General features: G+C 48.2%; 2 protein-coding genes across 2 annotated transcripts in view; one reads left to right on the top strand and one right to left on the bottom strand.

The window, feature by feature from the left end:
- Positions 1-7582, bottom strand: part of LOC147617726 (BTB/POZ and MATH domain-containing protein 2-like) — a 133036-nt gene extending 125454 nt beyond the window's left edge. Inside the window, exon 1 of the mRNA XM_086775977.1 lies at positions 7043-7582. Coding sequence (XP_086632103.1) covers positions 7043-7497 — 455 coding nt within the window. The 5' untranslated portion in view covers positions 7498-7582. The remainder of the gene's footprint in view (positions 1-7042) is intronic.
- Positions 7583-7878: 296 nt separating this feature from the next.
- LOC147617725 (protein RIK-like) overlaps positions 7879-18699 on the top strand; it is a 36091-nt gene continuing 25270 nt past the window's right edge. Inside the window, exon 1 of the mRNA XM_086775976.1 lies at positions 7879-7978. The gene's annotated coding sequence lies outside the window, so the exon portion shown is untranslated. The remainder of the gene's footprint in view (positions 7979-18699) is intronic.

The raw sequence follows: 18699 nt of genomic DNA, 5'->3' as shown, positions 1-18699 counted from the left end.
AAGCAGCATCAAACTGCTGTAAAAAGGTAAGTGCTTTCAATTTATCTTTGGCTCCACTAAATGTATCAAACTTCACTGCAGCTCCCCCTTCCTTATAATCTTTCGCCTTTCCCATAGGCGTTAGATTATCATATGAAAGTGGCTTCGCAAGATTGCTGCCCCCAACATTCATGCCCATCATTGGGTCAACATTACCCATTCCCACACCTGGCATGCCATACATTCCAGCCATGTTTCGAAACATACCATTATGCATACCTGGCTGCATACCACCAAACATATTGCCTTGCATTCCAGGTTGCATGCCCCCAAACATATTTCCTTGCATACCGAACTGCATACCACCATACATATTCCCCTGCATACCAGGCTGAAAATTTGCTCCAAAAGGCCCTGGCATACCCATGCCTCCCTGAGGGTAACCCCCAGTCATGGATTGGAACACAGAGCCACCACCAAAATAACCTGGATGCATATTCTGCTGAGGAATAGATGGCCGTCCAAAGAAGGAACTCTGAGAGTTAGCACCATAAGCATGCTGCATGTTCGGAAACTGGCCAAAAGATGGATCCTGTGGGATGGCACCACTATGACCTTGAGGAAGGTTCTTAGAACGAACCTTCTTCTTCTTCTTTTCGGGCTCTGTACGGGATCTCATAAATTCAGCAAACCTCTCACTTTGTGTGAGCTGCATAAATACATCCATAACATCAGCCAAACAATCTTTAAACCGAGCATCATCATCCTCTTTACCAAGTACATCTTCTGGCTGTGTTACATCCTCATAAGGCTCATCATTTGCAGCCTGTTCTCCTGCAAAAATATCCTCAGATACATTCCTCGCAGGAGAGATCTCTTGCTCTTCCTCTTCATGATAAAAGTACTCATCCTCTGTATCAAACATGCTGCTGAATTTTTCAGCAATGGCTTTCCTCGAGGCAACCACGAGCTCACCCCCTTCAGAAAGTTGATGATTGGTCTCGGCAACGGAACCTTGAAACCCGCCTCTGATAGAAACCAAAGTGCGGTGGACTAGCAGTCACCCTTCCACTTGTAGTCTAGATATGAAAACAAATTAGATTGGAGCTAGAGTGCCCAAATCTGAAAACAAAGCAACACCTGTTGGCCCCAAAGCTTGGCGCCCCTTGCCGTATTTCTTTATTCAATTTCAAAAGTATGTAAGGCTGAGTACAACAAAATCAGCCAAGAGAGTACACCTGTATGTCCAATCTGAGAGCCCACAATACCTCTTAGCACAGAGGATTCACACACATAGATCTGTGTCTCAAAGCAACACTCTGTGCCTCCCTCTGATCAGCCAAGACTATTTAGCAGGGCAGCCATGAGCATACATCTGGCATATCTCATGCACATGATTCAACTTCTCAGCACAAACATACATTCACTGTTCAATCTCTGTCTCCACCCTTTTCAATCTGCCATACCCCTCCTCTCACAAGGGGCCAGATAGCTCAAATTTGCAACAGACATAAGGCAACGGAAAGAGAGATAGATGAACAAACTTAGAGCTTACCAAAATCAGCTCATGGATCTGCACCGGAGGAAGTGGTTGTACCACTCTGTACTTGCACACTTGTTTCAACAACTCTGCTTCACACGTGTGGATGTACCTGTATGTACCTTCCTCTCTGCATCCACTTCCGTGCTGTATCTGCAACCCTTTGATGCTGCACCGACTGTACCACGAAAAACTCCGCCTGTACCAAGGAAAGCGCCGCCTGCAGCTGTACGGCTCTGTCTGTACCAGAAAGTACGCCGCCTGCAGCTGTACTGATGCGCCTGCTCCTGCTGTACCCGACTGTACCTAATGGTACAGTTCTGTACCTGCTGTACAGCCACCTGTCAGCAGTCGTACAGGTAACTGTACCTGCTGTACGGCTTCTGTCAGAACCCACAATTCAGCCTGTATCTGCTCAGCTTGTCAGCGCCGACTGTACCAGCACTGAAATCCACAGCAGGGAGAGACAGCCGTACTGTACTTGCAGTCGTACAGGGCTGTACGGGCTGCACACGTGGACTGTACGGCTGGTCTGCACAAAAAAACAGCAGCCAGGACAGTATTCAGCAATCCCACGCTTCTTCTCCTCTCCTCCACGCCTAGACTTGCACGATGCCCAAAAGCTAGAGAGAGAGTCAAGAGAGAGAGGCATGCATTCCAAAAGTGGAGTTGCCCCCTCTCCATATTAATCCTAGGGCCCCAACTTTAATAATAATTAAAGTTCCCTAGGGGCCACTAAGGCCTAGGAGCAACCATTCATAAAACATTAAAATACTAATGTTCTAGTTCCCCCCTTCACACCTAGGGATGACCACACATCATTATCTCTGTCCGAGCACCCCACATGTGAATCATTTGATATTTTGACTCAGCAACCACCATGCCCACACTTGTGCTGTTCCATTTTCACAGGGCCATGACAGATATACTAACGGGCGGGCACACAAGTATGGACGGGCGGGCGCCCAAGTGTGGACGCCCGATGACCGGCCAAGCCTATAAAAGGGTGGCCAAGGTTAGTTATTGAGATATATAGAGTCTCGCGAGTTTGTGAGAGCTCTATGGTCTTGGAGCCTGGATCTAGTGCAGAGGTGCACCTGCTTTACGCAGCCGAGGCCGACAGCAATCTCGAGGCCCACGAGAGCAGCTTCGTGGCCGTATGGGACGTCGCGAGGAGGAGATCGGTCGGTACGTCAACCTAGTTAGCTCAGCTCGTGGCTCGGTGGAGACAGCCAAGACTGTGGGCTTGCCCACGGCTGTCATGGTTGGGAGGTGAGTCAGGCCTGCACCCCCTTGTTTGTTTGTTCGTTTGTTTGCAGGATTCGAGTCTCGAACCAAGATCGATCACGAGGGGATCCGTGGGGATTTGACACTCCCACACACACACCCCCTAAGCACACACACACATAAGAGCATACATTCATACAAAGGTCTGTGTATTGAGTTTCTGTCAAAGCTCCAAAGATATAGGGCAGACTTAAGATATCCTCGAGATATATCTTCATAAAGCTTGCATGTAAGCTTGATAATATAATCCACAATATCCATATGGAAAGAGTGCTAAACACATGCACATAGAGCCAACTCCATACTTCCAAGATAAATACTGTGAATTCATAATTCCTTAGACCAAGCTGTCTACTGCTCATGCTCTTGCTTTATAGACTATGAAGCGGTTGGCCATGCTTAACAACAATGATGGTAAGTGTGGTCCCCACTTGAGATCTTTTCTCTTCCTTATTGATAGAAGGAAGCCTCCGCTTCCAAGAAAGCCTATGCTCTGATACCAATGTAACTCGCGGTGCCCGGGGGACTAGGGCCTTCGACACACTTGTTGATACCATCAATGCATATATTAAAACATTTGAACATGGCCAGAGCCTTAACACATATCCATCATCGCTTTGCATAAAACATAAAAGCTAGACAAAACATCCACAAATGCTGAAAATGGAGCTTGCACAAGTGACACCGTATAGAGGCCGGAATGGGCCGACCCCCCCTTGGAGTATTTTATTACCCAAGGAGAATAATATCATGTACAAGCTTTGAGGGCCTTACTCTCCCCACGGGAGATGCCAGATTATTCATATACAAATGCCATAACACAGCCCAACACAAGGCAACCATAAAATTCAGCTGTCACATAGTTGTAGAAATGCCAAGCCAACAATATAAGCCATATACCTCCGTGTGGGTACTAATTCTTCCACAAAAACCACGGATCTTCATGCAATAGAGCTGGTACAACAAGTACAACTCTCCATTCAGCCGATACAACAAGTACAATGGTTGGTACCATAGGTACAATGGTTGGGAGTTCAAGGGCTAGTACAACAAGTACATTGGCTGGTAAAGCTGACACAGTGACTAGTACAGTAGATACAACAAGTGCAAGGGCTGGTACAGCCAATACAATGGCTCGTACAGTTGGTATAGTGGCTGGTACAGTAAGTACAACAAGTACAAGGATTGGTACAATGGCCAGTACAGCAAGTACAAGGACTGGTACAACAAGTACAATGGCTAGAAATCATAATAAACGATTAAATACCCTTGCCTTCAGTATTTCTTCACGATGGACAATCCCCAACAGCCGGTATTCTTCATGGGCAGCTTTCAAGAGAGAGAAAGAGCGTAGCCATCATTAGGGTAGCCTGTAACAGTGGTAGAGGCTGGTGTGCAGCAAGAGTCTCTTTTAATGAAGAGAGAGGACTCCAATTTATAGATTTGAGCCTCCCATGAGCTAAAATGGCAAAAGAAGGCTATAACGACAAGTGGAGAGACCCACAATAGCTGAAGTGACAAGTGTGAGACCACTTGTCTCACTTTGGTCCACTTTCTTGCCACATGTCCCAATCTAAGAGATGGGTCCTTCCAACAAAATGTGAAGTCTTGTATGGTTCTTGCAACCTCTATGCCGGCTCTTGACCGAGAAAGAGCTCATCCCATCCACTCAGTGCATATAACCAAGTGCTTCAAAGACAAGTTCACTTTGAATAACCTCTTCATCATGAGAAAGTTATAACCAAAGCGTGTCTCCGAGTACTTTAAGAGATTCTTCTAGGCGATCTCTTGCGGAATTCATTCAAAATAAACTGATGGTTTTGAATGAAGCTTATTATTTCCTTGCCTTTCGGAATGTGTGGATCAACCCATGGCAAGCTACCAATATCCTTCAGTAAGTTGCTCGAACAATGAGCAAAGCATGGACTAAATGTGATATGCGGGTACTTGTCTTCAAGCTTTAGACCGGCTACTCTATTTGTTGCCTCACCATCAGCTAAGAACTAAATAACATTATGTGGGCCAACTTTCTCAATACCTGGGGTCCACTCTTTCACAATGATTTGGAGTTTTTTCAATCCCAAAAGCATCATGTGAAGAAATGAATTGTATTCTTCCTCGAGAATGAGCAACCATGCCATGAATGTCACTCCAGCCATCTCCAGTAAGTGACACACCATTCTTTGCCCAACTTTCATGCACAGATTCTAAAGCACATTTAATTGCAGCTTTCTCCTTTTCCAACAAGGTGGTGCGTAGTGTCTCACAAGAAGACCAAAAGCTCTCTACGCATTTCAAGTGATATTCCTGGGCATTTGTTCACTTGTGCTTTTTCATTGTTTATATGGCATAGATGTGCTCTCATACGGTTTGCTCCTCCTGACTTCTCTTTGTTACATTGCTTACATTTTCCTTTCAACCTCGTCCCACCAAGTTGCATTCGAAACCGATCGCTTTGAGCCCAAGGAAGCCATGATTTCTGCAAATTTGGGTAACAAATTGATCAGCCTTTCAAAGCTATCCATGAGACTCAAGAGAGAGAGAGTGAGACAAATGAGCCCTTTTTTGTCTACTGTATAAGATTTCAAACTGAGAAAAAGAGAGAGAGAAGAAAGAGAAAGAGAGGAGTTGTGCATTTTAATATTTGCTTGACTGTGACATGCATACCTACCTTGCCTTGGAAAAGTGTGAACATTGAAGAGTCGTGTCCAGTGCCCACTCAGGAGTCAAGCGTCGAGCACAACAACCTGGAAGTACACTGTCGCTGGCAACTAGACCTTGGATTGGACCTTGGGCTGGTACACGAGCAGGTACGCTATACGAGGTAGGCCTACATTGGCAGGTATGCAACACGAGGCCTGAGCAGTGAGGCGACAACAGTGAGCACCGAGTGGCGAGTGAGTATGCGAGCGGTGGGCAGCCGTGAGGCGGCAACAAGTACGCGTCGCGAGCAAGCAAGAGTCAACGGGCGGCGGGCTTACGATATTGATTTTTTTTTCTTTGACCCGTTCATGTAGCATTGTTCCCTCTACACCGTTCCGCCTAGTCTGTGCAAATTCGTCATGGGGGAACTCGTTCCACCGTTCCCCGGGGGGGAAACGGCGTTCCCTTGCTACTCTGCCTCAAATACGTACTACTACCATGCTTTTGTCAATTGTGTTTACTTTTGTTACAGCTACCTCTTAGCATTTGGATGTTGCTCTGTCCATCTCCTAATACTTCCAAGAGAAGTCGTTCCACTTGCGTTTCCATCTGGCACATAATAGAGATCTTATCCTAAATTGATTGCTTCAAATACGCAAACTAAAACTAGAAGTAGGCCTCCATGTCTGCCATGAAGAAAAAACACATATAATAGAGATCTTATCCTGAATTGATTATGCAAGCTGAAACTGGAAGTAGGTCTATGAGTCTGCCATGAAGAAAAACGCACATATTGCTACCTACTAACTAGACCTAGAATAGCCTAGACTCTCCCTAGAACTTATGGTAATGGCATGCATGACTCCTGAAAACAAACCTAAGCTCTAATATCAATGTAACACGCTAAATAAAAGCATGCTAATTATGTGATGCAATCAAACATAAACTCTAACTGCACAAATTAATCTACTGAATGTATTCACTTCATCAATGTAAGTTTAAAATCATGATTCTAGACTTGAAAGATATGCGTTAATATATTAATGCATGTGACTTGATTGCAAATACATGCTCCTCCAAAGCTGTACAGGGTTGAAGTTTGCTTGCTGTACCTGGGCTGGCAACTCTTCATCCATGTCCATGCTTTGCTCTTTTGGGAGAGGACTTAGCCATACAAATCAGTGACTCAATGCTGAGTTCAAACCCTAGCCCTGCTGTTTATAATCTCATAACTGCTCCAATCAACAAGCCCTTTGCAAGTCCATAATTTATCATAAAAGTCATTTAACACGATCATACTGGGCTACATAGGTGCCCAACCTTGCCAGGCTCAGTTACACATGCTTAGATTGGATGAAAACTACCCCTAAATTGTAGGAGTCATGTCACACCAAATGAATTGGTTAATGTGACACCATAAAGTTCTTAAAAACCCTAATACCGTGAAACCCAAACACAAAATTCCACCATGAGGCTACTGGAAACCCTAATACGAGATAACATAAGATTCCTGCAAACCCCAACAGAACAGAACCCAAAGCCTAACAATAAAAAAAATAGCAGAAGGCCCTGCAACAAGTTTAACATGCATACCACATGCTGCCGCGGTACTTCAAGGTGTAAGGGCCACTCTCCAGCGAGCGATCGAAGTGGCTATGGACCTTATGCTTGCCTTTTCCACTCTGGTCGAGCAGAGTGAGCTCGAAGAGAGCTCTGACATCGGTGCCCTCGCTGGCGAGGGCGATGAAGACAGACACATAGAGGGAGTTATCTTCTGCGTTCTTGCCATCGGGGTAGAAGTAGATCGCCCACTGGTAACCTCCCACTGTGAAGGTGTCGCTGGTGATGTATTTTCCCACACCCATGCCCTTGGCGAGAGAGTAACCGCTGATGGTGAAGTTGTGCGAGCCGTTGATCGTCTCTGTGACAGAACTTGAGGAGGAGGAAGGTGTGGCTGTGGCGGTGGCGGTGGCGGTGGCCGATTCTGCAGTAGACGGCCTTACCCCGCCTCCTGCTGGTGGTGGTAATGCGAGAGGAAGCCGCGCCATGGTTTTTCCACTGGTGCTGTTTCTCTCGAGGGCTTCTTTGGCTTTTCTATGGCTTTACGAAGAAAGAAAACTTACGATAATAAATAACAAGTAAGTACAAATTCCTAATACACTGTATAAAACTCACGGCGGCACATAGACGCGGACCTGTCATCCCCTTAGAGCCTGTTCTCGCGGCAATCAGGTCTAGTATGTGACATTTTGTGCCTTATGTCCAGAGGCTACTGTGTTTCGTGACCGTGTCCACCGCCTGCCTGTGAAGGAGTGTCCCACCTGTCTTGAAACTCGGCTTGCTCTTCTGTGTGTTTTCTGCTACTTGCCCCCTCTCCCCCTCTTGTGTCTTGCGCAGAGCCCTGGTTGTGGGAACCCTAGCTTTTCAGCACTGCACCTGTTCGCAGGAGTCTCGACAAGGTGCAGTTATGGCGGAGAAGGGGACCCTTCAGGCGAACGCGGATTCCAACACTTCATCCACAAGGCAAAGGTCAGGGGTTGTTTTCTTTCCTTTGCTTTCTTTCGGTCTCTATGTTCAGCGGTTTGTTCGAAGCCTGTTTTCTCTGTGTCAAAAGTCATTGCTAATATAGTCGTGATCTCAAGATTAATCTAAAGGTGGGCTTAGAGCGGGGCGTTACTTGGGTTTATCTGCACCTTATGTCAATTTTGAGATGCTGTTAGATGGTCAAGATTTCCCGTCCATCCGCATGGCGAACGGCCATGATGGCCCCCCGTTGACTGGTGGGAAGTTGTCTGTTTCGAGCCTTAGTGCAAGTGTTTTCATACGAGAACACCATAGTGATGATGTAGACTTGTGAAACCTTTTGTCGTCCAACAGTTAAAAGGTGTAACACTGAAGGGAGAAGAAACAGGGACCTGGTTTTCTTCTCTTAAGCAGTAGAGGGGGTTTTCCCATGAGGAAAAAAGGGCTGTGAGCCAGTTTTTGAGGAAAAGGCTGCCCTCTCATCATAGGCAATTACACCCGGCATGTATGAGCTGTGCAGAATCTGACAGCTTTGCAGGTCGTGGAGAGGTGAGCAGCAGTGTGGCATGCACGTGTAATGGCAATTGACAAGTTAGCTAGTTTGGGGAACAACACCAATGGCAAGGTTACTGGCATCGGCAAATCACCTCGAAAGGATCATCCCATGATGCCAACTTCAAGCATGGTGACTCAGAGGCAACTTTCTTCATTGCCTAGAATGCCTCTAAATCCTTGCTCGTGACGGACACTTTTTGGCGATGAGTCTTCACCCCCTTAAGCAAGTCGGTGAGATGTGTTCCAAGTTTAGAAAACTTGTCCATATGCATGTTGTAGGCATGACAAAGACCCACAAATGAGCGGATTTCCAAGGTTGTCTTGGGAATATCCCAACTGAGAATGGCCTGCACCTTTTCACGATCGAGGCTAATACCAGATGAACTAATGATGATCACGGCAAATAGGGAGGAGGTGTCAAAAGTGTGCAGTGGAAAGCGTGAGACATAGGCACAAAGAGAGAAAACAAATCTGCATAATGAAGAAGAAGCAATGCTACAATCAGCCCTGTGCAAGGGGTGGTCCCTGTAGGTGAGGGCATGATGAACAACTACTCCCGTAAGGGAGGACCCGGGCCTGGAAGCCCTTGTCAAGGTGTCTACAAGTGAATAAGAGCCTGGCCTTATATGGCTCATATTGGAGCTGGCTAACTGGCTTTAGAAAAAAAGACCCACGACTGGACAAAATAAGCATGTGAATAATGAGTGGCCAACTCTACAACCAAGGGCCTGAACATGAGGGAAAAATATGGTGCTGCCCGGGATAAATCTGGGCACCCTTGATACACAACTTGGGCACACTACCAGGAGATGAATAATGCTAACACCCCCTCTCAGATCTTGGGAGAGAAATCGATCCAAGGAGCTGGAAAAGAAAACCTCCAAAGCAAGTTGAGAAGTCGATCTGCTCTCGCCTTTGCCACTTACTCCAAGAAACTGCTCCCGATCCAGAAGTCCAGCAAAATCCAAAAAATGAACCACCAGATGTCCATATCTCCAACCCAATTTGTATCACACCAATCCACACAATGTGCTCCCTCTTCAGCCCAAGAGAGGATGTCATCTGACTCTCTGCCTCCAAGAAAAAATCTGCACCTTAGAGAACACCGGCAAACTGTCTCCCTGTTGGCACCCCCTCTAGACACCCTAGAGGCCCACAATGTCTACATCAGCCCTGGTATTCAAGCCTCCCACTCTGAGCTTGTTGAGCACCAATCTCCAGATACTAGATTTCTTGATCTCCATGTATCCCTCGGTCCAAGAATACCTCTCTGTCCTGCTAACACTCCAAGTGGAAGAAACATACCTCCGGCACTTTAGCTGACAATCCTGTTGGCACCTGACCTTTAAAACCTGTATCCATAACTCGCCGTCGCGTGATGGGACTACTACTTACACACCCCTATGAGTCACCCAATCACATGGCAACACCCCCTGAGCTCTTTGATGTTAACTATGGCCCTGAGCTCAAGAAAGCTCTCCTGCCAAAACCTGACACCCCTAGCTCGCAAGCCTAGAGCCATCAATGACAAGTAATGCATGGCATCACCGTCCAACATGGTATGCAACTGACGCATCTCCACTACACTGATCATCAAGTGTGGATGTCTTCTTTACTCGTGGTCCTACAAAGAAAAGAAATAAGTATACTCCCAACTCCTCACTAAGAACACCAATCCCATATCTCTCACTGCCCTCCTTCCAAAATGCTACTCCACTGGTACCTACATGTACCCAATGAACCTGTACACTTGCCATGCATCCTGTTCCCATCCTGCAAGTGAGCAAGTACATGTGAACCTCGACAATAGCTCTCGTCACCAAGTGACCTAGCCTGCCTCTGCATGAATGGCGGTATCAACCTGCACACCAAGCTCCCAAATCAATGCTCATCCTAGGGATGAAGACTCCTGTGCCTGTACCCTATAATCCAGAAGGCCATCTGCCTGGGGAATAGGAGTGGCTCACCTTGCCAAGTAACCACATCCCCCTCTCAAGGTGAACACCCTGAGAACCTGTACACCAGCAAGACTATGCTAAACTGGCACAAACTCATAGACCCACTCTGCTATCGAGAAAGTACTAACTGTCTTCCACACACACCTCGAGGATGAGAATCCAAGTGTGCACCCATGAGTCTGAAAACTCTGACAAAGTAAAGATTGGCCGAGCAAGGGCTCAAGGTTATGTGGGAAGGCACCATTCCTGAAAAAGAACACCTGCCTCCACTGCCTCCAAAAACGCAGATGAGAATGCAAAAAACGCTGTTGTAACCAGCCGGCAGCACGTGTACCAAGAAGAAGAGAGGGAAAAAGGAAAACACAGCACCTTCAGCACCTCCTCTGGGGGAAAATGCAGCCATGCTGCCCAGTAACCCCTCTGGAGAACAACGCTGCCATGCTGCCCAGCATCTCCTCTGGAGAAAAACGCAGCCAGGCTGCCCACCTTCAGCCCCAGACCTGCAGAAAACGCAGCCAGTAGGGGCTCCCCTATACCTCCTCCAGCCACCCCAGACAAAGACCAAAACGCTCCCTCCTCCTCTGCAACCAGCAGTATCAAAAAACACAGAAATCCTTCTCTCAGCAGAAAAAACGCCAGAACACCTTCTGTAGAAGAGCCTCAACTGTCTGAATGCGCAGCGGAGATGATGACCAAATCTGGGAAAACGAGAGCAAACGCAATGCAGAAAGAAAACAAGACAAGAGAGGGAGAGAGATAGAGGCATGTAACTCTGCTCTATATACACAAAGAAGATCCCGAATATGATACAAGATGTGGCAAGGGCTGTGGGGCCATTTTATATGGCCCCCATACAGCAGTCGGCCTGCTGTAGGCAGCCGACACAACTCCAGAAGTGCCCACGACTGTAATCACCAGTCGGCCAGCTCATAGGGGTGTCGGCTAGCACCAAGAAGGTCCACGACTTATCCACATATAGTCGGCCAGCACCACTAAGAGGACTGATGAAGTCGGCTACAGACAAGGACATCCTGCCACCTCAGGGCTGCCTCCCAAGCCACAGAAAAAATGGGAAAAATGGGGAAAAAATATGGGGAGTGAGGAAAAATGAGAACACCTACAAGGGCGGGCACACCCACAACAAAGGCCCTAGTGTCTACAGAAAGACAGGAGATGACTTTTGACACCCCCTCTCAGCTCGTGGTTGTGAAACCAACCACAGGGAGTTGGGGTGCCGCCTAAGCAAATCCTGAGATAGCGACTTCGTGAAGAGGTCCACCGAACTGTCCTCCGTCAAACAGAACTCTAGCAAGATGTCATGAGCAACGATCTGTTCACGAACAAAGTGCCTCAAGATGACCATGGGTTCATCCAGTGGAAGCCCAATCCTGCAATGCAACCTCTGCAACCTCACCACCTCACAAGCAACATTACAAGTAGCGTGGTACTTTGCCTCCGTCGACGACAAGGCAAAAGATGACTGCCTCTTACTGCTCCATAAAACTGCTCCTCGGCCTGAAGTAGATCTCCTCGTGTCCGAATCTCCTCCCCAAACTAAGTCACTCCAACCGTGGAGTCGGACTCCATCAATCAATCCCCCTCCTGTGTAAAAGAGTCCGTGATCCTTCGCATGATGCAGAAACCACAAGATACGCAATCTTGCCTCCCAAAGAGTCATCTGCAACCATGAGCTCAACTGCCTCATCAGGAAGCTCCCGTCCAATCTGGTGTCCATCAACCAAATCAATGAACCATTTTGCTTCCGAGTCAAAGAGGCATCACACAGCTCACAAGGATCAACACCTGTTACGGTGCAAAGCCAAGTCCTGGAAATCTGCTGAAGACCACGCAAGGCCTTCTGAAACCTGTCAACCACCCCCTTTGAGTCCGGAACCACAAAGCTGTCAGAATACGCAGCGGAGATGATGACCAGATCGGGGAACACGAGCAAAACGCATGCAGAAAAAAATACAGCACAAGAGAGAGAGATATAGGCGTGTAACTCTGCTCTATATACACCCACAAAAGACTGAATGAGGAAGTGGTGGTGGGATGGGGCCTATTTATATGCCCCATGTGAGCAGTCGGCCAGCACTGGTGGCCCTCCACGACTGCTCATGCAGTCGGCCAGCAAAAAAGAAGTCCACGACTGCATACATCCAGTCGGCCAGCAATACAGAAGTCCATGACTGATGTCTGGGCAGTCGGCCAGCCACAAGACTGCAGATGGGACAGTCGGCCAGCCACTAGGTGCTCCTGCCAACCTCTGGCATCCCTCCACACCACTGGAAAAACTGGGAAAAATAGGGAAAAAATATGGGGAGTGAGGAAAAATGATAAAACACCTTATACAGGGCGGGCACACCCACAACAGAGGCCCTGGTGTATAAATATAGACAGGAGATGACTTCTAACACCCCCTCTCAGCTCCTAGCTGTGAAACCAACCACAGGGAGCTGGGGTGCCGCCTGAGCAAATCCTAAGATAGCGACTTCGTGAAGAGGTCCACCGACTGTCCTCCGTCGAACAGAACTCTAGCAAGATGTCATCAGCCAACGATCTGTTCACGAACAAAGTGCCTCTGGATGACCATGGGTTCCTCCAGTGGAAGCCCAAACCTGCAATGCAACCTCTGCATCCTCACCACCTCACAAGCAGCATCACAAACAGCCCGGTACTCTGCCTCTGTCCTCGACAATGCAAAAGACGGCTGTCTCTTACTGCTCCGTAAAACTGCTCGTGGGCCTGAAGTAGATCTCCTCGTGTCCAGATCTCCTCCCCAAACTGAGTCACTCCAACGGTGGAGTCGGACTCCATCCAACAATCCCCCTCCTGTGTACAAGAGTCCATGATCCTTCGCATGCCGCAGAAACCACAAGAAACGCAATCCTACCTCCCAAAGAGTCATCCGCAACCATGAGCTCAACTGCCTCATCAGGAAGCTCCCGTCCAATCTGGTGTCCAGCAACCAGATCAATGAACCATTCTGCTTCTGAGTCAAAGAGGCATCACACTGCTCACAAGGATCAACACCTGTTACGGTGCAAAAACAAGTCCTGGAAACCTGCCGAAGACCACGCAAGGCCTTCTGAAACCTGTCAACCACCCCCTCTAAATCCGGAACCACAAAGCCTGGAGTATGCACCTCCTTCTACAAGTAATCACCTGCCACCTACCTGGCTTTCCGAAAGGTCCCCGTGGAAAGAACATCCTCATCTACTAGAGGTTTTGTCCCGAATACTACGAGACATCAAAGCATAAGTTACCTATTCAATTTCCTCTGACTGACGAACACAAGAACTACCAACATCAGTATTGGAGAGTTCCTGCGAACTGCTGCCATCTACTGGCAAGCTATCCACCATCTGGTCTTGTCTTGGAAAGCCTGCACCTGTAGCGTATCCCAACACAAGTGGCCATTACCAGAGTGCCACTCATCACAAACCTGAGGACCTGGGAGAGAGAGTGCTGAAAGCTTGTAAACTCCATTCTCCACTCCGCCTTCCCAAACCACTTGGCCTGTTGCTTTGTCCCAGAGAGCAACAAAATGCTCATCAAACTCCACCCGTACGCCAGTCTTGCAAACCTGATGCACTGACAACAGATGAAAACCAAGTGACGGAACATACAACACCTGGAGGAATGCTTCCCCCCTCTGCCATCGTGAACTATCTCCATCCTGCCCTCACTGTGAATTGGGATAGTGGATGTATCCCCAGTAAGAATGTGACCAGAAAGCCTGCAGAGATCCTGTAAACCGGAACGGGAAGGAGTCATGTGCCTGGAAGCACCACTATCTAGAATCCACTCCCGAGTATCCGTCGCGGAGAATCCTCCAATCTCCTCCCTGCCTGAAGAAAATGAAACATCGGTGTCCACCACCTCCAGGTGCACAAAAGCTGGAGTCTTCATGATTGCTGCTGAGGAATCTTCACCCTTCTCGGTCTTCCGTTGGGGACATTGCCTCCAATAGTGGCCTTTCTCACCACAATCATTACAGGTCCTCTCTGCCTTTAGTTTCTCGCGGTCAGTAACGGACTTCTTCTCAGAAGACTTCTCCAATGAAGCCTTCCCTTTGCCCGTGTTACGGCCTTTCGACCGTTGGCTAGTTAAGGCCTCCGAACCTCCATCCTGAGGAGGGTTCGTGAATCGTTCCTCCTGGTCCAGGATCATGGGCACAAGCTCCTCCCACGTGATGGTGCTGAGCCTGCCACTGGTAATCAAAGATGAATAAAATGCTGAGTATGAAGAGGGCAAATGTGACAGCAACGTGATGGCCATGTCCTCTGACAATATCTCCTTCCCAGCCTGAAGAACTTCCTGCTGAAGAGCCTGCAGCTTGTTAATATGCTCCCGCATCGTCGACGACTTTGCAGGGTTCATAACCCGCATCTGTACTTCCAAGGAAATCCTCTTCATGGGCGATACCCTGTTGTAAAGAGAGGCCAAATGCAGCCATATACCTCTGGCCAGCGTCATATGCTTTATATGATTGATTACCTGCGGTGTGCAGTTGAGAAAGATAAACGAACGGACCCTGGCGTTGACACGATCCCACATCTGTGTATGAGCCTCCCGGTCCTTCGGATTGACGGTAACTCCCCTTCCTCAACTTCCGGCCGTGGAACACCAACAACGACGAAATCAGCTAGGTCGTAAGACTCGAGAACAGATGCCATCATAACCTTCCATATGCTGTAGTTGCTCCCGTCCAACTGATGGAACATACAACACTTGGGAGGAATGCTTCCCCCCTTTGCCATCAGGAACTATCTCCAACCTGCCCTCACAATGAACTGGGATAGTGGATGTATCCCCAGTAAGGATGTGACCAGAATACCTGCAGAGATCCTGTAAAGCCGAACAGGAAGGAGTCATGTGCCTGGAAGCACCACTGTCTAGAATCCACCCCCGAGTATCCGTAGCGGAGAGTCCTCCAACCTTCTCCTTCCACGAAGAAGATGAAACACCAGTGTCCATAACCTCTAGGTGCACAAAAGCTGGAGTCTTCACAGTTGCTGCTGAGGATTCCGCACCCTTCTTGGTGCTCCGCTTGGGACACTGCCTCCAATAGTGGCCTTTCTCGCCACAATCATTACAGGTCCTCTCTACCTTCAGTTTCTCGTGATCTGAGTCGAACTTCTTCTCAGAAGACTTCTCCGATGAAGCCTTCCCTTTGCCCTTGTTATCATGGCCTTTCGACCATTTGGCCAGTTTACGGCCTCAGAACCTCCGCCCTATGGAGGGTTCGTGAATCTTTCCTCCTGGTCCAAGATCCATGGGCACAAGCTCCTCCCATGTGATGGTGTTGAGCCTGCCACTGGTAATCAACGAAGAGTAAAATGCTAGTACTGAGAGGGTAAATGTGACAGCAACCTTATGGCCATATCCTCTGATGATATCTCTTTCCCAGCTTGGAGAACTTCTTGTTGAAGAGCCTGCAGCTTGTTGATGTGCTCCCGCATTGTCAACGACTTTGCAAGATTCATCACCCACATTTGAACTTCCAAGGAGATCCTCTTCATGGGCGATACCCTATGGTAGAGAAGCCAAATGCTACCATATACCTCTAGCCAGCGTCATATGCTTGATATGGTTTTAAATATCTAAATCCAAGTCCAAGTATATCCTTGTTCCCATATCTTCTTCCACCTGTCTGGTATCCGAGCATGGATTTCATCATGTGAAATAGATCTAGGAGGACCAAATAATGGGTGGCCAACCCTACAACCAAGGGCCTGAACATGAGGGAAAAATATGGTGTTGCCCGGGATAAATCTGGGCACCCTTGATACACAACTTGGGCACACTACCAGGAGATGAATAATGCTAACAGGAGGAAGGCCGAATAAATCCAGACTAGAGTAGCTGGGATAACTACTACTGCAACTCGTTCTCCAATGCCTTAGAAAGACAGTAGAGGAACTTGCTAGGAGGCTCTGAATCAGGAACCAACTCTATGCGATGGTCCTCAAGTCTATTGGGTGGGAGGTCGTCTCGTAGCACGATCCTGTTGTATTGAGACAAAAGTGTTGGAGAATGCACTGGCGGAATCATAAATTGAACAAGAGAGAGTAGAGAGAGCTTGTGGACAAGATCACCTTTTATAATAGCTAGGAGGCTCTGAATCAGGAACCAACTCTATGCGATGGTCCTCAAGTCTATTGGGTGGGAGGTCGTCTCGTAGCACGATCTTGTTGTATTGAGACAAAAGTGTTGGAGAATGCACTGGCGGAATCATAAATTGAACAAGAGAGAGTAGAGAGAGCTTGTGGACAAGATCACCTTTTATAATAGCATGAAGACTTTACAATGGCAATTAGCCAGCAAGGAGTGTTGAACTTGTGCAAAGGAATGGAGTACGAAGTGAGAAATGGGAGGCCTCCTTATATAGTACATATGTGAACAGGCCAACTGCCTCTAGAACAAGCCGAAAGGTCCACAACCAACTAAACAAGGAAAAATACATAAAATACCCATAAAATAGGTACAGCCCAAATACATTGAGAAGCACTAATTCTAACACCCCCCTCTACAACCATAGTCACAAGGGACGGGCACGGAGACGGGGACGGGACGGGGGACGGCCATTAGTAGGGAACGGGGACGGGGGAGGGAACGGCACTCAAAAAATACTTTTTTTTTAAATTTTTCTACTCTACACTTATTCTACATTGGAAGTACATCAAAATGAGCACAAATTTACACTGAAATGGTAAGCTTTTGAGTCATATTAATAATTAAGTAGATACAAAATGAGTCATGACTCGAGAGTCGGGACTAAGCCTTAAGGAGGCAGAATACATGGACGGACTCAAATGAGTCAATGACAAAAAAGTGCTGAAGACTAGAGGCTAGAGGCTAGAGCTAAGTAGTAAGGCCCATGAATCATGATCCATGAATGATCATCCACGTGAAGTGCTCGCCTCATGGTCATGGGTAGCTTGTGCCAAAGAAGCATCAAGCTCATCTCAGTCTCATCCTCACTGGCATGCTGCTCCTGCACCTCATCCTCTTGTTGCTCTTCTTGTTGACTCATCTCCCACTCAGTGAAGGAATCTGCCTTCTTGGTCACGCTCTTGCAAAGCATTCGCAAGTTTGCGCTGACGAAGACAAGGTCATTGGCACGCTCTACCCCGAGTCAGTTCCTCTTCCTAGAGGCAATGTGGCTATAGGTACTCCAAAGTTACTCCAAGCAAGAGGAGCTGACGGCCTGGCTATGCGGATGGCAAGCTGCTGCAGCTCCGGTCCATCCGAACCAAAGTCCTCCCACCATAGAGCAGCACCAACTTTGGAGCAGTCAACCTGTGCATCATGACAGCCATAGGAGCCATGAAATGACCTGTACATCGAAAGCTGGTTCTTGATCTTGCGCCTAACCGATGCATCAGGCACAAGACAATCCAAGATGATCCTCCATCCAGCGCTCACCTCCCGGTCGCTCTCCTACTTGTTGCCTTGGAATTCTGGGTCCACCACATAAGCTGCTGCATGCAATGGAGAGTAAAAGGAATTCCACCTTCCTAGACACAAGGCATGGATCTCCTCGTATCTGTCTTCGTCAGGCACGAAGTCTTTCAACTTCTCTGTCATGCGATCCATGGCCTCGCTCTCCCCATCGTCGCAGGATCCATGGCCACTCGTGGTGTCCTTCTTGTCGCTTCGACCGCCTCGTAGACGCTAAGCTTGTCAAGAAGTTCCCGTCTCTTCTCGGGTGTGACATTCGTGCAAAACCTCACCTCATGCCCACTCTCATGCAAGAGGTGGGCTCGCACTTTGTCGGCGCCACCCGTTCGCCGGTACGGGCAAAGCTTGCATACCCATGGCCGAGAACCGCCTCCATGAGCGGATGGGGTGTAGTTAACCTCCTCCCACCATGTCCATCCCGTTGTCCTTCTATAGGAAGCCCCGGCACGTGAGGAGGATGCCATGGTTGAAAGATGGCTCGACTCTTGAGCCTTGAGGAATGAGAGAGAGAGAGAGAGAGAGGCCTAGCGCAACGGCAGAAAAACGCGCAAACGGCTCCCTGCCGTCCCCTCACAGAACCGTCCCCCCACCGGCACCCCCGTTCCTGAGGCGTTCCCGTCCCCGTCCCTATCCCCTGTGAGTGACGCTTCTTAGGGGACGTCCGTTCGTCCCCTGCCGTTCCCGTTGCCGGTCCGTCCCGTTTCGGCGTCCCTCCGTTCCAAGCACTTGTCCCTTCCGTCCCCTGTA

The sequence above is a fragment of the Cibotium barometz genome, chromosome 36 (genome assembly GCF_041138505.1).
Source record: "Cibotium barometz isolate CiBa-2024 chromosome 36, ASM4113850v1, whole genome shotgun sequence".
In the NCBI taxonomy this organism is placed as follows: Eukaryota; Viridiplantae; Streptophyta; class Polypodiopsida; order Cyatheales; family Cibotiaceae; genus Cibotium; species Cibotium barometz.
This window is presented reverse-complemented; position numbering and strand designations above follow the sequence as displayed.